The 16,257-nt window shown below is 30.3% G+C and overlaps 1 protein-coding gene across 4 annotated transcripts in view; it reads left to right on the top strand.

Annotated features, from left to right (window-relative positions):
* Window positions 1–222: 222 nt before the first annotated feature.
* Hr3 (Hormone receptor 3) overlaps window positions 223–16,257 on the top strand; it is a 32,130-nt gene continuing 16,095 nt past the window's right edge. For 3 of the 4 annotated variants that reach the window (XM_070650239.1, XM_070650241.1, XM_070650242.1), the window contains exons 1-2: window positions 692–780; window positions 9,218–10,364. In XM_070650239.1, the coding sequence (XP_070506340.1) occupies window positions 9,599–10,364 (766 nt within the window). In that variant the 5' untranslated portion in view covers window positions 692–780; window positions 9,218–9,598. Of the gene's footprint in view, window positions 496–691; window positions 781–9,217; window positions 10,365–16,257 lie in introns of those variants that run through there. The other variant, XM_070650240.1, reaches the window with a different exon arrangement.

Consider the following 16,257-nt stretch of genomic DNA (forward strand, 5'->3'; position numbering starts at 1 on the left):
CATGGAAAGAGAGTCAACTCTCTATGTCTCACGAACAGAACAGAACATTGCACTAACACAATCAATAAATTTGCTACTTCCAAAGATTCTCAGAGAGTCTCGATAATGCTGAGCGTAAAAAAATAAAATTTTCTGTAATTTTTTTTTTTCTTTCTGCTTCACAACAAAACAACACTGAGTATTCTACGACCAATATTCAGTTGCTGTAATTCGTCGTGTGCCTTTAACTGTTCAAATTTTCCTAGCGGTTTCTGTATTTTTATTCGCTTCCTAGTTTCAAGACGTTCCAAAGTGAAACTTCTATACGCGAATTAACAATTTTTTGTGAGAAGTTCTTTTTTTTATAATTTTTTATCGGATGGAAAAACTGGATTTTTAAGTTTTTTTTTAAAATATTGTGTTGTGTTTTTTGTGGACGGAAATTTTTTGAAACTGGAAAGAAAAAAAAAAAGAATTTATTTTGTGTGTGGAATCACAAAAAGGAAAATGAACTAAGTGAAATATTTTGATTTCCGCTATGAATTTATAAGAAAATCCATAAGAATTGCTTTTATTTCTCACATTGAGGGGAGAAAAGTGAAGGAAAATTTTGAAAATTTTCACTCATTTCAACCCCAAAAATAAAAGAAATGAAAATTTTTCTTGTGGAATTTTTTTTTTAAACTTTCAGAAATAAATTCAAATTCCGCGAATTTTCTTTCAAATTATTTCTTTTTTTTCTTGTTCTTTCCGGCATCTCGAATTGATTCGTAAAGTCAAGACGATAATACGAGGATTCAAGTATGAAATAAATAAATAATATTGTGTGTGTATGTGTGATAAATTCGCAATAGAAAAGAATAAATTCTTGTCATAAAATAAAAAAAAGTTCCTTTGCATCAATCAGACAAATAGCAAACAAAAAGAGAAGAATAAAATATAAAAAAAAAAAGTTAAACACATTTTCATATGCATGAAGTTCAATGACACCAAAATATCAACATTTAATTTTTTTTTTTTCGTTCTCCGTATATATCTTGCGCCCTGTTCAATACTATATGTAAACACACATGTGATGTGAATTCTATATTATTACAACAACAATAAGAATAAAGAGTTATTAACTTTCGTGAATGTGGAAGTTGCAGAAAAAAATATAATATAAAATATTATTACAATAAAAAAAAAGTGTATAAATTGAAAATTACATTGAAAGACATCAAAAATGTGTTGATACTTTGACTTTTTTTTTTTGAAAAATAATAAGAAATAATTGTGATGGAAATTGTTATGAAATACTTCAAGTGTATGGAAAACTTTTTTTCTTTATGGATATTAAGGAAGTGCTTGCATGATTGATAGATTTTCAATCGCAAATTGGGACTGAGTGTGTGGAAAAGTTTTTGATTTTTGAGCTTTGATGGAATTATAATTTAGAACTTTTACAAATTTGTAAGACTTTTTTGAGTTAAGTTGGATTTGAAAGTTATGATCAAAATTATTGTAAATTTGAAATTTCAGTTTAAATTTTGAAAATTTCAACTTGAATATGTGAAATTTTAGCTTAAAGTTTTTCTGGTTTTTGTTCAAATTTCATTTAATTCAAACTTAAATTCAAACTAAATTTTGAAGAAACTTAAACTTAAATTTAAAATAATTCTGAAATTTGTTAAAGTCTGTTCAATTTTTAATCATGTTCATCAATTATTCTGAAAATTCAAATCAAATTTTGAAATTTTGGAAATTTTGGTTCAAATTTTTAAAGATTTTAGTTAAAATTTTTAATCATTTGAATTTTAGTTTAAATTTCTGAACTTTCAATTTGAATTAGCCTTTGAAGATTTAAATAAATTTTAAATTTTTTATCAAAATCTTTCTGGAAGTATTTCGAACTTTTCGTCCAAAAAGTTAAAATGCTTTAGTTTTAAAAGCATTTTAAATATTTGAAACTTTCAAATATTTTGTCAAAATTTCAAAACTTTTCAATCAAAAATCTATCTGAAAAAACATTACAAAATTTGAAAAAATCCACTATAGTTTCTACAAAGCTCAAAGTTTAAAATAACTAACGTGAAGTTGGCACTAAGTTGCATCAATAGGACTGTAATAAACAAAAATCTAAATACAAAAAGTGCCATACAAAGCATCAATTTATCAAAAAATCTATAAAACTCAAAAAACACTACAACAACTATAAGCAACCAAAGCCAAGCCATCATGCCATCTTCACACCAGTCAAAAACTGTTCAAAAAAAAAATACCCAACATATTAAGTAATCTCCACGACAAAAAGAACATTCCACGTGAAACACATTCAGAGAAAAAAAAATCCATCCATAAAAAAGTGTAAAAAAAAATAGTCAAAGTGGTTGATGAACTCAAACTAGCGATAACATGCACAACTGAAAAATAAAATATGAAAAAAAACGTTATTTTTTTCTATTGCGGATTTTGATTTCTTGACAGCTAATGATGATTTTAAGCTGAGCATTGCAGAAATTTGAGAATTAAAATATGCACAAAAATCGATAATGACGTCATCACAAGAAATGTACTGAGGAATGCAATATTTTAGCACGTTTCAATATTTTTTAAGCTTGAAACTTTAAAATTATTAAAAAAAAATAAGAAGCAACTGATGCCAATATTATTTTGCAAATCATTAACTGATTCTGATTTTGAATAGAAGAAAAAAATTGCGATTAGATGACTTGCTGCCTTATTCATGTGCTGTAAGGGATATTTTTCCATTAATCAGCACCATTCCCTTAAGTATTTTGAAAAAAACACAAGCAGGTTCAATGTCCTTTCCAAGACATACACAAAGTATGAAAAATTCTCGTCTTTTATATTAAAGTCGTTGATAATTGATACTAATTAATCATTTATTATGATAACAATCTCACATTTATAGCAGTTCTAAATGAATGCAGAAGGATTTACTTTAAATTGCAATAAATTGTCTCAATTCTTTCTTTAATTTCTTGTAATTTATTTGTCGCTGGCTTGGGAATATGATTAATAATCTTTAAGTCATGCTCAGTTCTAGGAAGGGATTTCGTGATTTATTGTAAATAGCTTAGATTCTCGAGAAAGTTTACAAGTTTAATGTTAGAAAAATATTTCAATAATTTTGCATAATTTTCAATTTTTGAAACTGTTTTGATTGATATTAATAATCAAGTTAGGATGATTATTTGATGACTTCAGCGGCATGTGTTGTACATAAACTACATTGAACCTTAATTTCAAATGCGCTGTTTGATTCTTTATTAGAAATAGACGCTGATTTTTGCAATTTTTCTTGAGATTAAACTCTAAGGAGCTGTAAGTGTGCACGTTTAGCTTAGAATCGGGTTAGAGTGCATGCCTTGGGAAATTTATTGGCAATAAACAATGAATAATATGATAGGTGATTGTTTTCTGGGGAAGTGAAAGCTCGTGTCACTGGAATTTAGATTGTAGAGGAGGATTTGTGGGTTTGATAATGGATTTTCATAGTATTTTGATCAGCTTGACTTAAAGTTATCGATTTTTGAAGATTTTCGATATAAAACTCAAATACAATGCCCAATACAAAGCTAAAAGTCTGCTCAAAGATTGAGTCGACTTCAAGCTCAGCAGTTAACTGTTTCTGCTTTCTGACCAAGCCATTCAATGTATTAAGTTGTACTTTGTTAGCTGAAAAGCACAAATTAACAAACTCTGGCATCAGGCCAGTGTTAGATTGTCATAAAACCGAGTTTGATGTAAAGCTGGCACCAAAGCCAAGACTAAGCTCATCTTATGCTTTATTATTGGCCCTTCATTGAGCTACTTATTTGTCACTTGAAGTGTCTTTTTCTTTGGATTTTCAATCTTTGTTAAGCCAACTCTAACAATAGCTTCTGTTGACATTTAAGAAGACTTTTTATCTTTTGAGACGAAATAATAAAAGAAAATATTTAAAAAGCCGGTTTATATCAGTTCTAAAAATAACAATATGAAGAGAAAAAAATCTCTTACCTAATCAAAACTAGCACTGACGTAGAGCAAATAGAAAAAAAGAAGAAAACAATCATGGCAGAACCTGATTCAATTCATACTAGATCATGTTTGATCAAATTCAACTCCTAGGTGAGGGTTCTGGATGTCTCAACTTCCACAAGTTCTCAGAACAGAAATGTTTCTGTAGATAAGTGTCTGAGCCTTGCTCGAGCCTGTCTTGATAACTTTCAACCAAAAACATATCGAAAACTTAAAATTCTAAGCATTGCAGTCGGTTTTCTATGTTAATGATCCAGGTTCAAGTCAAGGGTAATGCAAACAAATTAATACCAGCACTGAAATCCCTAGTTGACAACCTAATCGACACAGCTTATGAAAAAATCTCAAAAATTCCAAAAATGTCTTCCAACTAAAATATATTCTCTTCATTAAAAAGCAATAGACTAGTCATCACTCGCAAATAGCATGCACAACAGCTTAATAGACTTTTAATGTGTGGTTTTTTAGAAGCATCGACTCTTACACAGAGAACGTCGGTCAAGCGTGTGGTTTTTGAGAAGCTGTTTAGCTGCGATACTGCTTAACAAAAAAAGGCAAAAAATATGCAAATAAATGAATATTAAATGAAAGATTATGATACGGATCCCGGGTTGTCCTACGTAAAAAAAGAGACTTCATTAGCGTTAATAATAACTTACAGCGTTTGGTCAATGGCCGAACGAAAAAATTAGAAACAAAAAAAAAATTTACATTTCATTGAGAATTTCGCGTAACAGCACATTAAATAGACGAATTATGCTAGAAGTGAGAGTGTATGTGTGTGGATTGAGCCATGATTTTTTACATCATTTATATAATATTTCTATTGAATGTCTCATGAGAGTAACAGAACTGGAAACAAAGCAAAACTAAAAAATTTTTCTATTCATATTGTGGGATCCATTGATGTAGAATTGCGGTTCGCAATTTACACGAAAATAACCGTTTTGCCGAATCATATGTTTTATTTTTTCTATATCAATGTTCACTTCCATTCACTGCCACTTCTAGCCTGTCATCTTTCTCTCTCTTATTTTCCCACTTTTTACGCCGCATCTCTCTTTCTCTTTTTCGGGAATAATAATAAAAAAAAAAAAGTAAAGCTCATATTGTGACGTCATTGTGTGTCTCGAAAATGTATGCCGCTTTCGGCTATGATTCGCTTTCGTTTGTGTGCGTTCTCTAGAGTTTTTTGAACTTTTTGACGAGGCAATGCCTTGTATTACATTCTTTTGCCGTTCGATAATATAAAATAAAGTATTTTTTTCTAATGTTATGTATATAAACTTTTTATTTTATTTCTAAATATATCAATCCCGAAAAAAATATTCAAAATTATTGCTCATGCAGTCAGCGAATTTTTAATGTGAATTATTTATTTATAGACCTTTTGGGGAGGGGGGAGCTATTTTTGGGATTACAATTTTTTTGGTGATTGAATTAATTAGTTAGGCATGTGCTGGGTATCATGGGAATTTTTGGATATTAATTGCTATGATTTTTAGGCTGTTTTAGGAAAGAATGGAAAAGGTCATTGATTCTTTGGCATGAAATATTGCGTAATTAATTGAAATTCATGAGGATTTTTGGGTAGTATTTGAGAATTTTTAGAAGGATATGTGGGGGTTTTAAGTTAAATTTTGAAGGGTTGAAGTAAAATTAGATGAATTTTGAATAATTTAACTGAATTAAGTTCAAAATTTAAAAGAATTTTTGAATAGTTGAACTGAATTAAGCTACAATTTAATAGAATTTTGAATAATTGAGTTGAATTTAACTTAAATTTCAGATTAAGGTTTTAAAATTCTACTAAACTCTATTCAAAATTGCTCCGAAAAATCTTAATTCATCGAAATCTTCAAAATTAATTGAAATACACTTTAAACTTTCAAAAAACTACAATTGCGAATCATGGTTAACTCGAAGATCACTCGAATTTTGTATGAAAAAGTTGACTTGACTAGGCTTGACTCTTTACATAATTAAGGTCGATTCGTACTCAAGTTTAACTTAGTTCATCAAAAATTGACAAATTTCTATCAAAATTTACGAAAACTCAAAAAATTTGGATTCAAAAGTTTCAAAAAAATTTCAAATCTGACAAAATCTTCAAATTTGTTCGAAATCTTCAAAATTAAATATTCCGAAAAAATCAAAAATTGTAAGAAATCTAAAAAATTTTGAAGTTTTAAAAAGTTTTTTTGACAATTTCTCTTTCAAAAGCTATCAAAATATATTCAAATTTGACAAAAATTCTTCGAAACTGTTCAAAATAAAATTTTCCAAAAAAGTTAAAAATCCTCAAAACTCAAACAAAATCCATCATCACCTCCACGTCTTCCCACCCCAAAATAATCATTCTGTAATCAATCTTGTTGCCAAGTCACAACAATTATTTTTTATCTACAAAATCATCCGTACATAATTTTTCAATTTTTCATTCACATTTATTGATTATTTTTCTTCTTCTTTCCTTCTCTCATTCTCTTTCCTCTATATACATCAAATGCATATATTAACAACACTTATAGTGTTTATGATATGCCCTTATTTTATTCTCATAATCTCTTTTTTTCATTCTACTGTCCGCATGGTGCAAAACATGATATTATATGAGTCACTTATTGAAGGCACGCGATTTGTGACATTTTTTTTTGAAAAAATATCAATTTCCGTATCCTGACCTAACACACGATTTTCCTTTTGCGAAATTTTATATAAAATTTCTCTCTCATTTTCTCTCTCTTTTTTTGTTCAAAAAGCCATTCACCCATTTCAGGTAGAATTACAGTTGGTTGTGCCAATTCAATGAACTCATCAGATATTATTTAATCTATAAATAGCAAATATTTATATATTAACAATATAAAATTCTCTGACAATTGTTCTTCTTTAAATTATCTTTATATGATATATATCCAATGTTATAAAACATAAGACTAATGGTGCAGCAGTTAATCTACTCGTGTGGTGATGGATATTGATAAAATTAAATCGTATCGGTATTTGTATCGATTTGATAAGAAATATAAATGTCGACATTTTTGATTGTATTTTTTGTGGATTATTTTTGTAGACAAAAGAGAGTTTTTGAGTTTATCGATTCACGCGACTTTAAAGGAAATATTTTTTGATGGAATATAAATTCACAGTTTTTTTGGATTTATTTTGTGATTTTGTTGAGTTTTAGTAAATCAAATAGGAATCAATGGTTGTAACTTGCTTGCAATCATGGGAAGAAATTGTTAGGAATTTTTCTATATTTTATGGATTCTATACTTGAATTTTGAAGAGTTACTTCAGACAGACAATGAGCACACTTTCATGATAAACTGATCAGATTAAGGTACCAACCTAAATGGTATAAGTTGGCTAATCGATACAAAATTTTGCATCAGATCGGCATGACTCTAACTTCATTCTATAATTGGTTTAAATCCAGGACCACGGAGAACACGCCAAACTGGTATTAAATATTGAATTAATTAATCGACTTGTGATATTCAGGCATGTAAGTGCGTTCATTGCCTGTCAGGTTATCCTCTACAAAATTGAATTTGAAATTCTATAAATTGTGGAATTTTAAGTGATAAGAGACATATTGGAGTCACACAGAAGCTAACTCTAATACAATTAAACTACAAAGTATTATTACTGAATTACTGATAAAATTACACGGCTTTTTACTGCTGTAAAACTAGGAAATATTGATATTTTTTGAATTTTCAATAAAATTATCACGATTTTTTGGAAAATTTTCAATTTAAACTTTTGTTTGCTTGAGTCGCTGAATGAATCTACACGATTTTGGTAGAAAGTTGCTTTGTTCACTTTAAACGTGTATTAAACTAAGTCTAACACTGGGTCTAGACTTGAATTGTATGGTCATGCTTAAGAAACTAATAATTTCTGTATAGCAACAAAGGCAGAGCTCAAAGTCGACTCGAATTTTATTTAAAATCAACTTTTCCGTACAAAATCTAAGTCGACTTCAAGTTCTGAACTACTTATTTACTTACTTCGCTAGCTGTATAGATTAATTGTGATCCATAGCCTCTCTTAGATCCCAATTGAAAGTCAGAAATCTGAACTAAACAATCCTTTACATGAACTTAAGTAATTAGACCAGATATGAACTATTTATTGTGATTTTAGATAATAACTTATGTAATATAAATCAAAAGCTCTTGAAAAACTATTAGAGATATCAATATGTATGCCAAGCCTCTCGATAAAAGCATATTTGAGTAAGCTATAGATAAAATTCTGATTTACAATGTGTTCCAAGTTAGATATGGAAGGTTTTAGCTAAGTATAGAAGTCTTGGGTCATTTACTTGAGAATGGAGCTTGATGTTGAGTTGAATTGGGCGTAGGCATGAGGTTTAAGAATTTGTTGATATTTTTCCGATGCTAATCATGCAATTTAGTTCAAAAAGTAATCAAATTTCCAAATTTTCATAATCTTTTTCAAGAAATTCTATCCAAAATCCTAAAATATACCAAAATATACCATCATCCTTCACTCACACCACTTCAATCTCTCTACACAAACCTCCATTATTCATGGCTTTTATTTTCATAATAAATTCATTTCATTATAATCAATTTAAACCCTTGTTGAGTTCATATACAATTATTTTCTTTGGATAAAGTTTAATGACTTTAACCTAGCATTACGAATTGTTTCCACGTGAGCCACACGATCATGCTTGTTTCCTTATCGATGTACCACATTTACTTTTGTCGAAGTTGTTTGACATGCGATGAGTGTGATTGTATTTATGGGAATTTTTTGGGGACATGGAATGCCTTAAAAATTAGAATTTGTTAAGATAAGTTTAAAAAATTTTAAAATTTCCTGAAAACTTAAAGTCAATTTTCATCAAACAATATCCATTACAAAGCATACTTTAAAGCATATTTCCACCAGAACTGCTCCAAATCCCCACATTTTCTATTTTCAAAATCAAAAAACTTTTTCAACTCCAAGTTCATCACATCAGCATTAAAACAATTTTTTCTTCTATTCTACGAACTTTAACGAAAAGAGTCAAAGACCGCATAATAGTATTGAGTAAGGTTCAGCATGAAAAAAAAAACTTTTTTTTTATCGATTTTTGCATATTTGTCTTCTTTGTTTTCTGCAACATGCAAGCGATATTATTATTATGTTTGCAATAATTTTTAATAGTTTTTCGTATATATTTTAGTTTTTTTTAAACAAATTGGAAGCAACTGTGTTCAAAAGACAAAACTTTTGAGGTGAAACAACGAAGTAGAGTACAGACTTGATAAACATGTAAAAAAATTTCAAGACAAAACAGTCGAAAGTGATAAAAATATCTATAAAAATCGGGCGAATCGACGCACAATCTTTAAGATGTACGTTAAACTAATAATACAACTGTATCCAACTTAAAAAGTAAAATCAAGTGACATATAAATTTATATATAAAAAGAGTTACTAAGAAAACATAATTTCTAATCTATAAATCATACCAAAAAATCAAAACCTTAAACTAGAATCCGAGACAAAAAGATTTAAAAACAAGTCCTTTTTATAAAAAAGCATAAAAAAAAGCCCATCGAAGATGGATAATAATTTTAATAATTTCTTTCCCCAACAATTGTGGGGTGGAAGTAAAAATTTACATCCGAGAAATGAGATATCGTCAACGGATAAAAGTTCTGTGTCCTCGGGACAATCGAGTTCATCGATTTTAGCACCGAGTAAATTGGCACAGAATCAACCGCCACACTCAACAAATAATCGAGATTTAGCATCATTTGCAATCGATAATCGATTGTATTTGGATGGATTAAGACAGCATCATCAGCAACAACAACAACAACATCAGCAACATCAATCAAGATCGAGTAGTAGTTTTGGTAATAATGCAGGTGGTATGACAATCTTAACTGCCGGTGGTAATTCACGAGATAGTAACAACAATGGTCTCAATAGTCAATTTACAAATCCAAAGCTATTGAGTCGATTAGATTTAGATTCAGTACGTAGTACACTTAATCGTACTAGTGGCAATTGTAATTCATCATCAAATTTGATACATCATCAACATGGTACAATATTATTTAATACCTTAAATGGTGGTAGCTTGAATGCTGGAAATACTGGAAATATGATGTCGGGCACGAATGTTGATTGCTTTACTAATCCCGATTTTGGTCCCGATAGCACAACACCACCGCCGTCAAATGCCATTTCGATGCCACCATCGGCATCGTCCGCCTCATCATCATCGTCAACAATTAGTACAAATATAGGATTAAATAAAAATAATAATGGTAGTCAAGATGGTAGTTCTGAGAAGATTAAAACGCCAAATTCTATTCGAGGTAAATGTATGCAAATTTTTTTGAATTTTTGAAGGGTATTTGGGGATATTTCATAATTATTGATGGATATTAGGGATGATTAGTGGTCATTGAGTGACATCGTCACTTGTTCAATGTCCAAATCCATCAAAATTTGGACAACACTAAAATCAATCAATTCTGACACTTGAAGTCAATTAAAGGCTGACTGAAATCGTCACTCATACCCCGTTCACTGTCATATGTTAAATATTCTCACGTCCATAACAATAGCTTACTCTCAATTCAGAATGAAATTTGAGAAATTCCAATAGACTATATTTTTTTCATATCCATATCATATGTCTCCCCCGGCAATTTTATCAAATAATTTTCTCAAAAAATGCATTCTCGATCATTCAATGAAATAACACAAAAAAAAGACAACAGAACTTAATGCAAAAAAAAAAGTATATATCTCACTCGAGAGAGTACTGAGAAGGAAATTTCATACTAGGCAAACAGAATCGTTCACAGTACGAACACAACAGAACACACAGAAACTTAATTGTGTGTAGGAAATTACAGAAAAAAAAAAAATCGCGCCTTTTTTTTTCTTCGTCATTCTCAATATCGTTTCTGTTTTGATTCTCAGCTTCAAAAGTTGAATGAACTCTCGGGCTTTGCTGTTTCATCAGAAATGAAACTTTTCTGTTCGTCTTTACATTCGCCTGCCCAATTCTTGCTTTGCTTATGCCTCAAACATGTTACAATATACAGCTGAAATCTAGAGAAAAAAAAATATTTTATGTATGTAAATAGGAAGCACAAAAGGGCTTTTTTTTGGGTGTTTGAACGGTGTTTTTTTGGGGGTAATTTGGGAGTTGTGGGATGATGGGATTAGATGATAGGGATTAATAAGATGTCCTACCATATAAAGAGCGTTCTCTCAAAAGCATAGGACGGTAAGAGCAACGCTTACAAGCACGCTCATTCAGTATACTTAAGGTGAGCAAGCTCACTTACTGTATTCTTGTCATAAAGATCAACTGTGATTCATGGCATCTCTTAGCTTAACAGGTAAAGAGACTGAATTTAGGTTTTATAGTGGTATTTCTGTATCATGAAAGCAGGCTACTTGCCTATTAGGGTTAGTTGAAGTCAGAAGCTGTCTCTATTGCTGACTGCCCTTTACCAATCGCTAATACTAAATGAACAGCTCTTTTTGTACTTACTCACCTACTTCGCTGGCAACACAGATCAACTGTGGTTCATAGGATCGCTTAGTGAACGTTTGAAGCTGGTTCTATCGCTGGCTGCCCTTTGTCAATTACCAATACCAAATGAACAGCTCTCTTTGTAACTAGAACCATTAATCCTTAACAAGCAATGACCATAGTCACCTAAATGAGCTTGTTCATGACTATACTCAATCAACATTGATGAGCATGCTCAATTTTGGTCATGGATTCCAATTGATTTGTACGCTCAGCGAAGTAAGTAAGTAATTACGCTCAATTTTGTGAATATTCACACTTCTCTGTCAAAGAATGTGTCCCACAACATCCCAACAACCCCCAAAAAAATTATATATTCGCGATTCAATAAAAAGCCTTTGCGGATATTTACTAGCTTTACAACATTAAACCACAAGTGAATCCTTTGCTACACAAAGTATAAAAAAGAAAATATATATTTTTAGAACCTTAGTCCACTCAACTCAAAAAAATTTTTTTTCGTTTATTACCTCAGCACTTAGCCATAATGAGCCATCAATATTGCATACTTAAGGTCATTGCCCGTGAAAAAAAAAATGAGAGATAGGAAAAATAAAGTTTTTCCTTCACACAAAAAAATTATGTAAGAGAAGAAAAATGATGCAAAAGAGTCTCTCTTGCTGCTCATTGCTTAAATGTTTCAAAATGTAATGTACGATAATTTATTGTTCTTTTTGTGCCTTTATAAATTGTAGAGAGAAGGCTGTAAGTAATTATGGCATCTTTTCGTGCTGGCTAAAAAAACAACAGTAAAGCTTTACTGCACTGTAACAGTTTTTTCAAAAAGACAGAACTTCTTTTGTTCTCTTCAGGTTCTCTATCAGTGTAGTTGTTGACATGAGTGTGCGCCAACCACACTATAAAGTTTGTCATAATACATCTATATATGAATTATTTTGGGTTGCTGAATTTATTTTTTTAAAAAAAATATTCATTTCTCGGCGAATTAAGAGTTTATTTGGAACGGGGAGAATGAAATTTATCTTTTTTTGTTGCTGTACGAGATGTTTTTTTTTGCCATTTGCTGAGTATTGATGAATTGCGAATATCATTCAAGCCTAATACTTTTTCATCAAGCTTTGAATGGCTGGTTGGAGTTGGTGGGTGATGAGGAATTTGTCAGGGTGTCAATTAAATTGATATGATTTGAGGTTTACTCTGATGAGAATGGTGGAATTATGAAGATGGATTTTAAATTTAATGAGACAGGAACACATGAGATTGATGAGATGAGTTTCAAGCAGTTGTTTTGCTATTGAAGGTAATAAAGTGGTCTATGAGAGGCTGTATTGATTGCTATTATAGTTCTGATAAGTGAATTGGTTATATACCTGGAATTTATGATGAAAATGCTTATATTTGTGGAGTAGATTGCTGTATTATAAATATATTAATGGATAAAAATATTAATTGGTTTACTCAGCAGCAAGGATGCGGATCAGTCAAATTTTTATCAATTTTGGTCATTTTAGAGCTCAAATCGACTTGAATTCGCTCCGATTTGCAAAAAAACCGATTAAAATTGGAATGGAAATGCTCTTGGGACAACACATTCCATACACATTTCAATCAATTCTTAGTAAATTGTAGAGAATCCAATTCTACTTCGACTTCTGCGACATAAAGCAAAATGTCACGAGATTGAATATTCAATTCTTGTTGAATCAGATTCCCGAATGCCTCAAAACGGATAATTGATCAAAAATCCTGCATGACTTGGTAATGGACCTGGTTCAAATCTGGTACTACGCATAGCAGTCATGCTGTCTTTTCGCCGGATTTCGGAACAATTAACCAATTTGTTCTATTCGGGATGAATGTTTACTTGTTGAAAATCAAGAAACCAGCTACACAGACTTCTGTGCGGCACGATGGAATAGCAAGTGCATTTCTATGTCACCGTGCTTAAGCTACGCTGGCAGCTACGTGAGCACTGATTTTAGTCCATTTTAACGGCGATAAATGAAATTTTCAGCAATTTACTCTTTGGGACTAGTTTGAAGTATCAATTATTTCAGAAGATACAACGACTCCAAAGCACATGTTTGATTAATTCTTCGTTAAATCTTCTCAAACCCCAACAAACTCAATCTCAATCTTCATATTCCTTCAATCTTTCAACCATCTTAAACCCAAAACATATCGAAAGAAAAAAAAAAATAATTCGAGAGTCATACCAGGTTGTGAAAATAAATATTACTGCCTCGAAAGTGTATAATTTGTGTGATTTATGAAGCACAATTTCTTGAAGCGCGCCGTTAAGTTTGATATATTGTTCAAAATTTATCTAAGCCTAATACATTTCTCATAACATATTGAATAACTGAAAATTTATTGATCATAATTACCTGCAATGGGAAACTATTAAATATGATTTTTTTTGTGTTCATCCTTAGTTGAGGCTTAATATTGTGGTTTATGGATAATTTTTGTGATTTTTTTGAATCCATAAATCAGTGGTGGGCAACCTTTAAGTTTTCTTGGGACTCCTTGGTACTTAGCCTCGACTGAAACCTTACACGATATACGGTTCATGGCAATTTTGACCATGAAGTGCACCGCGGCACTCAAGTTGTCCATAACTGCCATAAATCGAAGCATATTCAGTCATGACTGTTAAAAAAAGTATCAATTTACTTTAATCCCGACCTATAAAAACATCTCATTGATGTCACGTTCTATAAAAAGACTTAATAAAGATGAAAAATCCCTCCTGTTTATATCCAATATTTTCCAATGTTTATCGTTCTGTAACACGGTAAAATAAAAAAAATGTTCCAGACGAGACGCTCGTGAAAGATAATTTCAATACAGTTGCTGATTTTATGGAGAATATTTCCTATAATATAAATTGTCTGAAATTATTTTTTTTGTGTATATTTACCTGATTTAATTTGTTATGTTGTTAATTGTGTGCTCGATACTTTTGGAATTGAGTGAAATTCTGGGAAAAAATTGGAAATGTTTGTAGTAATTGTAAACAGATAAATGAGAGCATTAAGGTAGTCAAGAGATTGGAATGGATTTATTTTGGGTTTTTGAATTTAAATTCAATTTTTCAAATTAAAACAGACAAAATTCAAACTAAAAGGATCAAAAAAGTCGTTAAAATTTAAATTTGAATTCTTGAAAATCGTTAAAATTTGAATTTTAAAAGCTTACAAAATTTGAGATTTTAAAACTTTCAAAAATTGAATTTTAAAAACCTAAAAGATTTGAATCTTAAAAAACCGTTAATATTTGAACTTTATAAAATTTAACAAAAAACTCATTAAAATGTCTCAAAAAACAAACAAAAAAATCCTTTCAAATTATGCAATCCTGCTACTTTCTATGAACTTTATAGATATCACGGCACTAATAAACATCAAATTATTGAAATATTAAATGACAAAAAAATATCTTTTTCCAATATTTGCTTATCGTGTTTGTGATATTTTAGCATTTAAAAATCTCTTATGCAACATTTATCGAAAGACAAAAAAATGAACTGATTTTTATCATCTTCTGTTGAATTTTTTTATTTTTATTTCCATCGAAGCATTTAATAGTGAAATTTATTGCTGACAGTTTAGATAGTTTTATGAGCTACCAGTGTGGCTTATTGACTGCAATCTCTTTCCATATTATTAGTCAAACATGAAAATGTTAATGAAATTTAATACTGTAATCCAAGCAGTTTGAAGTCATCGTAAAGAAAACAAAAAATCAAATAGTGAAATGGACATTTGTTGTAAAATGTCAAAATTATTGGACAATATATTTTATCTTTTTAGAAAGTTTTGTGTTTTGTTTGGAGTTTTTATTAAGTTATTAAGGATTTGATTTGAAAAGTTGAATAAAAATTGGGATTTTTGATGATTTTAAATTGAAATTTAAGCTTGAATTTAAGGAAAATTCTGTTATATTTGACATTTTAAGTACCAAAATAGCAAAAGTCGGTGCATTGACCTAATATCCTGCACAAGACCAGCTTGACCATGCCAAAGTAACCAAATACAGCTCTTATTCATAGTCAATCTGGTCTAAGTATGGATTTTTGATTGATTAACCGAATTTCCGGAAGGCACTAGGTATAGAAATGGCTGAAAATCCAGCTCAGAGGCAGCGTGACTCTCAATTCTGCCCAGATTCGATAAAAAAACATCATCAGCAAAGAGTCAAATCGGGCTCAAACCAGAATCAAGCCAGTCTTCGGCCAGATAATCACACATTTCTAAGCTGTCCTCTTTCCGGGCATATTTTGTCCTATTCACCAAAGCATTTGATGCAGTTCGGTGTCAGTACTAAAATTCTAATAAAAAATCGTATCGTTGTTGAAGCAAAATGATTCAAATTGAACATGAAAATGTGTGATACCTCAACATTTTTGCAGTTGTTCCCTCAATTGCTAAGTTTTGTCATAGATTTTTAATTCAAAAGTTCCCCCATCTGCTTTTGTGTTTTCTAAATTGGTATCCCCTAACTACTAGCTTAATTTAATCAATTTAGTCAATTTAATTTGAAATTTTATAGAAAATTCTTCTGAAATATTGAAAATTTTCAATTTATGAATCGACTCACGTGATATATCCAATAACTTATTGCAAGTTCTGTTCTACATCTTATGTAATACATTATGCAATATTTCAACATTCTCTAATTCTATTACCAACTAT

This window comes from Chironomus tepperi, unplaced genomic scaffold (genome assembly GCF_022539635.2).
Source record: "Chironomus tepperi strain 1889 unplaced genomic scaffold, CSIRO-AGI_Ctep_v1 contig_445, whole genome shotgun sequence".
NCBI classification, from domain to species: Eukaryota; Metazoa; Arthropoda; class Insecta; order Diptera; family Chironomidae; genus Chironomus; species Chironomus tepperi.